This window comes from Nicotiana sylvestris, chromosome 11, assembly GCF_000393655.2.
Source record: "Nicotiana sylvestris chromosome 11, ASM39365v2, whole genome shotgun sequence".
Lineage (NCBI taxonomy): Eukaryota > Viridiplantae > Streptophyta > Magnoliopsida > Solanales > Solanaceae > Nicotiana > Nicotiana sylvestris.
Genome location: NC_091067.1, coordinates 5,273,112 through 5,285,353, shown reverse-complemented (window position 1 = coordinate 5,285,353; position 12,242 = coordinate 5,273,112). Strand labels below are relative to the sequence as shown.

At 35.9% G+C, this 12,242-nt stretch overlaps 1 protein-coding gene across 1 annotated transcript; it reads right to left on the bottom strand.

Annotated features, from left to right (window-relative positions):
* Nucleotides 1-1,430: 1,430 nt before the first annotated feature.
* Nucleotides 1,431-11,510, bottom strand: LOC104216269 (DNA-directed RNA polymerase 3, chloroplastic). The gene is given in 21 exon segments (NM_001302604.2): nucleotides 1,431-1,896; nucleotides 2,050-2,195; nucleotides 2,277-2,380; nucleotides 3,198-3,312; nucleotides 3,406-3,453; nucleotides 3,867-3,956; nucleotides 4,160-4,234; nucleotides 4,682-4,834; nucleotides 4,970-5,054; nucleotides 5,393-5,463; nucleotides 5,577-5,627; nucleotides 6,164-6,580; nucleotides 6,669-6,797; nucleotides 7,204-7,317; nucleotides 7,594-7,711; nucleotides 7,868-7,926; nucleotides 8,472-8,541; nucleotides 8,862-8,995; nucleotides 9,096-9,299; nucleotides 9,932-10,348; nucleotides 10,943-11,510. Coding segments are annotated over 20 exon segments (2,934 nt in total). The 5' UTR covers nucleotides 11,312-11,510; the 3' UTR covers nucleotides 1,431-1,896; nucleotides 2,050-2,084.
* Between the last annotated feature and the right edge of the window lie 732 nt (nucleotides 11,511-12,242).

Sequence of the window (12,242 nt, the reverse complement as noted above, 5' to 3'; positions counted from 1 at the left end):
ATGATCATAATAAAGGAGGCAAGTGATCTAGAAGATCACATGACATAACACTTCATAAAATCTTATGAGAGATTCAGGTACCTGAATATATGAATAAAGAGATCTCTATGTTATGTCTTTATGAAAAAATATTGGAACCGATATAAAATGTTTGTCGATGACATCTATCATAGCGCTAAGTATAGATGAAGATCTTAAGTCTATCGAATATAGACACAAAAGTATTGGCCAAATGGAAGAGACACAATTCAAGTAAAATTGATTCCATGTGAAAGACACATAGTTTTGGACATGTAGTTCAAACACTTGAAAGTATAAACTATAAAGTCAATGATGTATGCAATTACTTTTATCAATCTTATATGTATGACATGAAAACTTGATATGCATCTAAAGTCTATTTATATGGCTTATATGACAATCCTTGAAGGATTTTAATCGCTTACAGCATATACAATTCTTAGTTCTGAAGTACCATATCCTAAGTGCAATTTGTGCACAAAAGTATCTTGCTATAACTATAAGCATGATAATATAATAGCAAGTGTCTTTACCCCTATGTGAAGATATTGAAATGACGATTCCAACAAGATCAGATGAAGACAATATATCTATCAGGGATGATGATTTCAAGGTGAAACAAATTCGTTGAAGTTAATATGGCTGATTTGTTTATCAAATCTCTACCAACGATATTTTGAAGATGGTGCACAAGATTGGGATGCGAAGGCTCAGAGATGTGAATTGATGCTCTCATCAGGGGAAGTTAATGCGCGTTATACTTTTTTTCCTTACAAGGTTTTGTCCCACTGGGTTTTCCTTGCAAGGTTTTTAACGAGGCAACCAAAAGGCGTATTATTAGATATGTGTACTCTTTTTCCTTCTCTAGAATTTTTTTCCCGCTGTGTTTTATTTAGTTAAGGTTTTAATGAGGCACATTATCTGTTGAATAGACATTCAAGGAGGAGTGTTATAAATAGAATTCTATTTATGGTGAATGTCTATATTTAGAGAGATTCTAGGGTTCATACTTGATGGTTAAGTTAGTCTTTCCCTATAAATAGAGAGTTCTATTCCATTGTAATTCATCCCAAAATCAATAAGAATTCTCTCTCCCTCTCTCTTTCTCTGCAATATTGTTCTTGTCCTTTTATTGTTTCATAACACATTTGTATATATTAATAAAACAGTATATAGGTCGTTCTGAAAACCATATTTAGAAGTGAAGTCTTTATTTTTACATGCTGAAAATAAAACACAAGATATTTTTTTGCAAGGTCATTTTCTTCTATTCAAATTGTAAAGGATTATCTCGAACGATTTCCTCCAAATGATATTAAGTATTCTCAACCGTCAAGAAACAGAAAATATGAGAAAATTACATAGCAGTTTCAGTCCTTAAGTTCCAGAAAATCAGTAGAGGAAACATGTTAAAAAGGCAGCCGGTGCATTAAGCTCCCGCTATACGCGGGTCCGAAGAAGGACCGGACCACAAGGACAAAAGCACAAAAGTATCTGTTTCCTGTAATAGATACAACAACAGTTCCCTAATTTCTATGCCTATACATATCAAGAGCACCATTAAAAAGGTTCACCCTAAACTACAAAAGTTACAATTCCCTCCAAGATATATGTACAACAACTACGCCTCAATTCGAAACAAGTTGGAGTCGGCTATATCATATCTGTACAGCATCTAAAGGAAACTGAACCAATGTACATAGCTGTGTTTTTTCAGCTATAAAGCAGAGATGGAGGCCACACCTTCTTCTACTTTTTGAGTATTGCATGTAGCGCTAGTCAGGATTTTCATTGTTTGAAGTTGAACTTGCATACTCTCCGATGCACTATGCAACAATGTTATTGCAAATGTCCGAGGCTTCTAACTTTTTCGTCCTATAGAACATATGTAGTAAACCGTGACGAACATGGACTATTTGAGTAGTGCAGTGCAAGAACAAAATAAAGCTCTCATGTATCATCGGAATACAAGTCCTAGCAATCATCCTCACATAAAAGCTTCATGCTTGTTCAGATAACAAAACATACCATTTCGTCCAAAGGGTTTCAGCGTCATCAGTTCCTCAGTTAAAGAAGTAGGGCGACTCGAGAACTTCCACTAAATCAAAATCACCTCTTTTTGGTAGAGGGGGAAATGTTAATGCTGGATATGAATTCTGGAAGCTTTCGAGCAACTGCAAACAAGATATCATGTATAACATAAGAGCAGTTTGAGAAAGAGAAGCGAATAAGTAATATCAGTTTAAAATACTTACATCTTCAAGAATAGGCATACTGTACAGCTCCACAAACTTTTCGCGGAGTATCCTGTTCATCTGGTCGACATCACATGCATGAGTCCAGAAGGAATCATGTACCCCTACAAGAGATAAGGAATTTGATAAATATTCTCAATTTAAAAAAAAAAAAATGTATCAAACAAGAACAATGCTTGAATGAATAGCAAGTAAATGAACTTTAACACAAGTTTTAGAAGTCCTAATAGTTAGTGAGTTTATATACGACAAATGACCATTCCAACATAAGTTCTGTTAAACTTACCCATATGAGCTTGTTTTGCCTGGAGTGAGAATCCTAGATCAAAATAATCTTTTCACGGAAGAGAGATTTACTGTATCATTTTTTACATACTGGTAGCATGCTATAGCCGTGATAGAAAGTGGACTTTTACGACTACCATGACACGTTCCTTCAGGCTAGATTATCAAACTCAGAAACTTGAGCGAGAAAGCATCCTATGTTAAAATTTACACAGTTCTCTTTCTCTTGGTAAAGCCAACTCAACATCAAGATACTTCTGAAAGAAGTCCCACCATAGGTCACGGGTTCGAACTTTGGAATAAGCCACTGATGCTTGCATCAGGGTAGGCTGCCTACATCAAATTCGCCTTGGGACGCGGCCCTTCCCCGGATCCTATGTGAACACGGGATGCTTCGTGCACCAGGCTAGCAAAAAACAATCCCACCATACTGAAGTTTACTGACAACAAAACCTTTCTTCATTCGAAGGACTTAAATTTAGGAAACCGTTGCACTAAACTTTTTCACAATTAAGTTCTAGAAACACAATTTCAACTTCTGTACGTTGTATGTAGGCATGCATAATGTGCATATAAGTGGTCAAAAGCTCAACTATATACTAATAGTTATTATTGGAAAGAAAAGGGCACGCAAACCTGCAAACTGTAGTCCAGCGTCCCTACAAGCAACAGCGGTCATCATCATATGTGAACCATCCAGTGAGTGCACAAAATTTGGAGGAAAAGCAGTTCTCTGTTTCCGGACCTCAACCTAGGGTTCAACATAGCAATAAAATAGGCATTGCATTTAACTATGAAATCTTAACAGAGAACAACAAAAGCATTCATTATAAGAATTACTTACTGTGTCACCCTCACGCTGCAAAGCCAAAACTTGAAGAGAAGTTCTTATCTGCACATATACGGAGTAAAGTATTAGCATGAATAGATGTTGAATGAGTGACTTGAAATTCATGGCCTATTTTTCTGAAGAGGACAGAAAGAGAAACTTCCAAATACTTCGCCTGTCAAACAGAAAAAAAGTTTTTTTATCTTCATTCAAGGCATATCATGCAGTTGAAAAAAGATCATCATGTAAGTTAATTTCTTATAAATGTCATATGAACTATTCATAATCACGCCTCCTGTGACGTATGCAAAATCCTATGAAGCAAACTCCTACTATGTTGACAGTTAAAATAGGCAACTTTGTTATTGGTGATAACATGTAAAATCAACTTGCAAAACAATATAAGAAACCCCCTCGAATTTTTCAAAAAAAAAAAACAAGGGAAAATCTTGGTACTTGATTAAAAAAGCACTTACAACATGCCGCTGAGTTTTAAAGTAAGGCTGCACAACAGGGAGCCCCAGTGGTGTCGTCCATCGCACTGGCTGATTTTCTGAAGCAATCACCTGTTAAATGTCACTAGTTAAACTTTTGAAGTTAAACCAGACAAGTTTTGAGATTACCCTATTAGTAGTATTAGTAGTATTATCCAATAATAACATTAAATAGCTAAATAAACTGGTGAAAACAAAGAAAGCTAGATAGTCAAAGAAAATTCCTATAGAAAAGAATTAAGGGAAGGGGGAGGGTCCATGGTAGTTGTATGGACCTTAGCACAGTCACCGAGCCAAGTCATTGTGCCACGTGCCGCTTGAAATAACTCCCCCAAAGCAGCTAATGTCACCTGAGGAGAAGCATGTGAACAAATATATGGTCAAAACATAAAGATGAATCAGTTAGTCTTTTTTACACTATCAATGGTTTGGTTAGTCCTGCAACAGCCTTGGCAAAAGCTTTTACGAAAATTTTCTTCCTTTTTTTGTTCTTTTGATAAAGTAAGCTCTTACGACAATTTTTTCTTGGTCAATGGTATGGGTGAAAAAGATTAGAACACCACAATATCCCATTAATGAAGGCAAGACACTTTGGAATAAATGTCTTATATCGTCGTACGGATTCAGTCATGTGAAAATTGGCTATGTCCATACAAGGTATGTATTGATTAAATCAGTAGCAACAATCATAAGCAGAACAAGTAGATTCAGTGACCTAAGTTAAGACTAAAGAATATATGACTAGGTAATAGAAACCTGCGAGTAGCTTCCTATAATATTAGACAATCAGTGCTTACTTTGGCAGCATAGCAAGATGCAGTAAACAGCAGCCTATCATCATCGATAAGACCCTTCTCCTCCAATCTTCTTTTGATTTGCTCACGTGCTCCGACATAGGTAACACCATACACTGAGGTCATTACTGTCTGCTTCACCAATTTCCTGTCAACCTGAAAGTCTCGACAGCACCAAATATTTTTAATTGGTAGAATTTAAAAAACTAGAGGCAACAAGCCTAGAAACCTGAAGTTAAAAAAGAGATGATAATGATAATAAGATAGAAAGACAGATAACCAAATGAAAACCTGGTCAATTAGGAGTTTGGCTAGTAAAGCATTAGGATCAGTTGCAGGGTCCTTGATACTATCTCCTCTGATAATATGATCAACCCTGTAATCAATAGTTGTTTCACAATCATTAAAGAAAAGAAAATACAAAAAAAATCACGAATATATTGGTGGTTTAATATGATCACGATTACTTTGTTTGTTATACTCTCTTTTCTTTCTGGGGTAGATAACTGTAGCACAGTTGATATAGGTTATGACAATAAAAATATAAATAATGAATGCTAAAAAGTTGTAGCCTTCCGAAAAATCATATGCTCCACATGCAGTCGATAGATCCATCGGTCAAAATATCAAAACAAAAACTCAACTTAAATTTCACAAGAGGGAACCTAGTTTTGACGTGTAACTTAAGAACAGATTTCAGACAGTCTAATATACCTCAGAGCGATTTCAGTATAAACATCAGCTGGTTTATCTCCAGCAACTAAGTTGACTGCTGCTGCCTCCATCTGTTAAAGTTGCACATCATTAGAAGATGGCATAAAAAGTAACTCTAGCATATAAGAAAAACCAGCACAGAAAATAAACATCATTGAACAAGCTAAAGTTCACGCAAACATACACTATCTCTTCCCAGAGCTGCATAGTGTTGAAGGCCATTGCATGAACCATCCTATATATAGAATGAAGAGAAAGTTGTTAACATGAACAGAATAGACAAGTTAAATCAGTTTAAAACAAACAAAAAGTCACACCAGAAACAAAAGAAGAACGTCAAATACAAATACTTTCAGCACAAAGACGATGGGAAAAATAAATCAACAATTATTGAATCCTTAAATCAGTGGAATGCAGAGGTAGAGCATGAACTTGAAAATAACTGATTGAGTGGGCATGCCACAGAATAAGGCACTGAAATTTGATGAAGCACATTATGAACAAGATGCATCTAGAAAATTGGAGGGGTTCAATGGCATTGACATCCAATTTCTCCTCCCAACTAAAACTACATAGCGGAAAGCGGCCAGTGACATGGGAAATGACTTAGGAATTATGAGTGCAAGGTATAGTATCTCACATTTTCAACATTAATTTACGTATCTTATTTTTATCTACAGATTAACTTTTTTTTACATCCTTTAACCATCAAACCAATCAGATAAAATGGATTTGAACAGAAGACAAAATGTAAGGATGTAAGTATTCTACCTGATGAATAGGCAGATGGGAAAAGACAGTATGTGGTGACGAGCTTTTTAAAGCTTCTGATAGGTTAATGCAAGCTGCTAAGCACTGAAAAGGATCCTCAGCATTTAACCACCATCGATTTCCATTTAGAGGATTGTTTGCTGAATCTAATATGTCATCAATGTGGTTTTCTACAAATGCAAGGCGTGCATCGTAGCAGAGCTTCTCTATTCCCCCTGCATAAAGACTTGCTAAATGTATTTTCAGCCAACGCAATCCTGACTTTCCTAGAGGTCGTCCTTCAGCAAATTCAAGGATTCCCCGACATAGATCCGAGCTCAAGTGATTCAAATGAGGATGCATAGGGTATGCACGTCCTCGAAAATCAAGATTGTGAGGATAATAAAATCCTTCCTCGTCTTTCAACTTCCGAGCAACCTAGACCAAAAAGAAAGCCAGCTCAAAATTTACTCCTAAAAAAGCAAGCATAAACAAAGGAAGAAGAGTTCCAAAAAAGAAGACTAACTGAAAGCTTGAGCTCTGTGTCACATCTTTGGGAATGCAACTCTTGGTTGATTTTTTTTGATTTTCGCACCCTCCATTTCCACTTTTTCACTTCCATTATATCATCAGAGTGCAACTCTGGTATCGGAACCTACAAATAAACAATTCCTTCAATGAAACACAACCTACAAAGGACACCAGGTATTCGAAATGGCATAACCACCAGAATTTCTTTACAGAAACCATCACCTCAACAGCTAAGAGAACTGAGCATATTAAGCAGAATAGATCACACACTAAGCATATGAAACTTATGAAGTATAGAACAACTTTTTGGATACTTATACGGGACAGAAATTTCCGGATAAGCTTTTAGAATCAGCCACATAAGATTAAATGGAATTTTAGCAGATTGGTATTGACAAATACTGTAATTCGGCTGTATCTCCTCATAAGACGGTAAAACAAAATTCAGATACTCATAACTAGAACCTAAAAAACAAACAAAAATAGTTTTTCTCATTTTTTGATAAAGTAGCATCGGAAGTGTTTCTTACATCTTTGCGATCCACTAGGCCAGCAATATTTCCGCCTCCAGCCCAAATACTCTCAACCACACTTAGTATCCTTTTATTCACTCTCCATTTAGTGCTTCCTAAGGTATCCAAGGCCTGCATATGAGTGTGGAACAAATTAATACACAGGTCAAAATCTTACAGTATCTGCAGCGCTGTCTATTAGAGCACAATCAAAAGCAGGTTAGTTATCAGCAGCCCCAAGATGGATTCAGTGAATCACTGTTGGAACTACGATGAACAAATTTTACAATTAAATAAGACAGAATGAAAAGAATCGATTCAGTTGAGCACAACTCGCAGCATTACTTTGCACAACTCGGTTGGCTTTATAATCTGGAAGCAATGAAGCACTAAGAATCAAACTGTCACCTCATAAACTTGCTGCATTTGTTTCGTGGGAACACTTCTTACAGCATCTTGTTGCCTCCTAGATCCATGTGTGCGCATCAAATAGGAGGGCAAGAATAAGTATCCGCCTTTGTCATACCTGAGATAAATATTGCCAGATAGTTAAGTCCCGATAAAATTCTCTTGAATGCAGACCTGATCATGTTCTAAGACAGATAAAACCTCTTAACTACAACTAAAACCTAAACAAAGGATCGCAGAGACATTATCGCTAAAAGCTGAAAAAGGATTATACCCTCTCCATTTTTTGGGTGGCACCAACATAGGCACATAAGGAATCATCATCTGTTTAACCTGCAATAAGTTAATATTAGAAACCTGAAGCACAATGTCACATCAATAACGGCATAATAGTTATTAAACTGTCAAGTAATCTCTGATTTTTCTTTATTCGGCAGACCTAAATAAGAAATTCTTTGTTCTTTCTCCCTGGCAGCTGCGCAGTAAACTTGTATTTTTGGCTTTTGAAACATTTTTAAGGTCCTAGGAAATGGATGTGAAGGTGGCGGTATACAGCTAATAAAATAAATCCAACAAGCCTGATGTGACACCAGCATTCTATTTTCATGCAACAGGGGCAATATCGTAGTTTCGATTCAAATTCATCTTTCCACACAGTTCAAAACCCTTTGACTGGCAAAGAGAACATGCTATCACTTTAACAAGTAAAAGAAACAGAATCCAGAAGACCTTCTAGCTTATGTACAACCAAAAGAGTTGCAGTACGACTCCTCTTTTGTAGGGCGGCTAAAGTTATACTATAAAATAAACTAACTGATTACTTATAATCACAGTGAAATATGGATATGATAAAAACAGAAGAAGCTTGAATAACTTACTGTTCTGTCAACTCCCGCAACAACCAATGGATCACATTCGATGACACCATACTTCTTGACAATGCTCTTCCTGCAAGCACAACAAACAATTTTGTGAAACGAAAAATAAGACACGCAAACAATTTTGTGAAACGAAAAATAAGACACCGAGTCTTCTATCTGGAAGCAACACCTAAGAGCATGCATTTTTATAATAAGAACTTCATCCTAGATAAATCAACTCGGGACAGCTGCTTTTGGCATGTTTGAGTATCAGAGTATACACACAGCTTATCACCAAAATAACTTCTTTAGTGAGATTTTGTTATGACATGATATAGCCATCACGAATAAGTAGTATGATATTATACTCCTTTACGATACAACCATTAAAAAGGAAGATGTTCTGACCCCGGATCTCTTGTAGCAATTCTGAATACGTGTCTGAACGCAGGCCTAATATCAGGAGGAGTATCAGCAGACTGATCCACTGGAGGTTGCACATAAGCTGTTTCTGTTAATAATTCTAAAAGCCGGCATCCTAACTGCATGAGATTAAGAGAAGCAGCCACTAAGATAAGATTCTTACCTAAAATGTCAGCCATTAGTAGCTCTCATAGAGAAGAAAGTTGCTAAATAACAAACCTTAGCCTGTGTGTCCCGACCCCAAGACTCGGGCTCTTCACTTTTCATCAGCTTTCTCACCTCAACTACTCGATTCCTTTTAATCAAGCTTTTGACCCGTTTCCTTAGAATCATTGTCTCCCTACTCATATCTTCTTGACTTTGAGCTCCAGTCATATGTTTCTGGAGTTTCTTTGTTTTCTCCAAGAAATTATGAATCCTAACCTGAGATAAAATAAATGCAACCAATTTGCAAATTACTGGCATACCATTGTTTTAAAGTGAAAATAAAATATTGTTTACCCCCCATAATAGCACTCACTACTCCAAATAACAGGACAATTCTTGGCTATGTAAATCCCCTAAACAGGCAAATACTATTTAAAGAGTTTTGCACAATGAGACACGGTTTAATTGTGCAAAACTAGCTAAATAAAGAAGCAAATCAAGGAGTTAGAGGGAAGCACATACGTTAAAATGAAATGGTTTTGGCAGGATTCCTAGCATTGAGCAGCACAACTTGAGCCACTCAACACCTTCATAATCAACTGAAAGGTGAACGGAGAGCCATTAAATTAACAGGCGATAAATTTTAGTCAGAAATTACAGATACTTCCAGCCCTTCTTATACATACAATTACTGGATGATGATGTATTCGAGTTCTTATTAAAGCATCTCTTTAGTTACTTTTGTAGCATACTTCCATTACAAAATATTTCGTAAAACACATCATTCAGATGCATAATATAACACAAAGTCAGATTCATAATATAACACAAAGTCAGATGCATAATATAACACGAAGTCACAAGAGGGCAACAAACAGGACCGACATTTTACAAAATGCAACACTCACTTCATTCTCAACTGCCATGCCAATTTGCACCGCAGCTTGGACGACCTGAACACACCTCTCTTCTTTACCACCCATCATCAGCAATCCCATCAACTTATGCATCACAATTACAGCCATTTTATCAGCAGGCAAAGAATCAATATGTGGCGCAAATGCTGCCCTATGTTTCACGGTCGTCTCAGCATTCTGCTCCTTCTCTATAGCTTGTCTGAGTGGCTCAAACCAACCCAATAACAGTTTTTTAACATAAGGCAAATTGGGTGCTAGTTTCTTCTCACACATTTCCCTCTCCAACTCCCTATATTCCTCCACCATTTGCTCCCAAGCCTCTGTTTCAGCCTTTATTTGCCTCCTCCTCAACATAGCATATCTTCTCCTTCTCTCAATTTCTCTAAATTCCCTTCTCACTCCTTGTACCTGATCGAAATCATTCACTATATAAGTAAAGGGACACACAAACAAATCAATGATCTATTTAATAAAAATCTTTATTAAATTGAATAAATAATTATTTTAGAATAAATGCTACTCTTTTGTCCCATGTTATTTACTAGGCATGAAGCTTAAGAAAGAAAGATTACTTTCAAAGTTTTGGTCTAAAACAACATATAAATATTTACTTGGCTAAATAAATCATCTCTCATTAAAGGTAAAATGAGAAGTTTATAGTTAAATTATTTCTAAATATATCAAGATATCATTCTTTTTTTGGACAAACTAAACGGTAAGTGCATCACATAAATTGGACAAAAGAAATACTCCATCTAAATGCATAGTTAGTACTTATTTGGCTCTAACAAACAAATTATTCATAAAAATAGCACGGCAGAGACATTTTTGTGGCCATAAATCATCTCATTAAGGATAAAATGAGAATTTTAAAGTTAAATTATTTCTAAATATAGAAAGGTGACATTTTTGGAACACACTAAAAAGGAAATTGTGACACTTAAATTGGTACAAAGGGAGCATATCTAAAAGCATGGTTAATAGTATATATCGGAACAGTACCTGTTTAGCTCTAACAAACAAACTATTCATAAAAAGTGAAGAAACCCAAGGTGGGTCTTGAATAAAAACTCTCTTATTTGATTCTTTAGTCAAAACACCATTTGCGATTTTCTGCAAATTCACCAATTCTTCAAGATTCTCATCAGTGGATACACACACTGTTGTTTGGGACTGAATATTATTATTAATTGGCATTTGAATTACAGGTAATTTAAGAGTTTTGGGAAATGAAGAAGTGGGAAGTGATGAACTTTGAGATAACTTTCCAAATTCTTGATTGTGAATGACATAAAAATTGAATCTTTTTGGGAGTTTTTGAGTTCTCCATTGAGATGTTGGACTTGGAGAGTAAGAAGCTGTGGAAGCCAGCTTTAATGGTGGTGGGTGGGTGGTTGGTGGTGGTTGGGGGGGGGGGGTTAAGGAGAAGAGAAAGAAGATAAGGTAAAATGGAAGGGAAATGGAAGAAGATGAAGTGAGTGAAATTTACAAAAACAAAAACCTCTGCTAAAACCCTGAGGTTCAATGGCTAGTTGGTGCTAGTAGGGATATGATATTTTTGCAACTTCTTGCAATTTGTATGCTCTCTGTCTTCGTCCTATATAGGTGGCCACAAAAAAAAAATATCTCAAATAATTTAATGAAAAAAACAAGAAAAAATAGAAAAGAGTAAATGAAGGTATAACTTAAATCTAGTTGATGATGTAAAAAGAAATTTACCCCGGGAATAAATTGACTATTCATTGCTTTTGGGAGATTTAACAAACCAGCGAACAAGATAAGAATTGGAAAAAAAAAAAATCATAAGTTAGCGCTTTTAGGAATAAAAAAAAGTCTTAACTTTTAAATTTATTGTTTCAGTTCCTTTTTATCTGAGTAATTACAAGATGACTTTTAAAATTTTGGGTATAATATTAAGTACATATTCAGCAAATTTTATTTTAATTTGTAAAAGTTTTAGGGTGTAAGCCTCACCATAAAAACGCACCTCAACGATTAGGTGTACGCCTCGAATTATTAGGTGTATGCCTCTTGAGACTCTCGCCCCTCCCCCCAATCGCCTCGGGGTATTTTTGGTGCGCCCCCCCCCCCTCTCGGACTAGCCTAAGGGCTCGCCCCCAAAACGCCTTTTAAAATGTTGTTTAGTATGACATAAGTGGAATAATACTATCCATTAATGCCTATACAATTTTCTAGTGTTCCAAATTTTATCACAAGCTTGAAGAGTTAACTTAAATAGTTGCTCATCCCATGTGTTGAACTAAAATTAATTGTCGGATATATAATATATGTATGATTTATA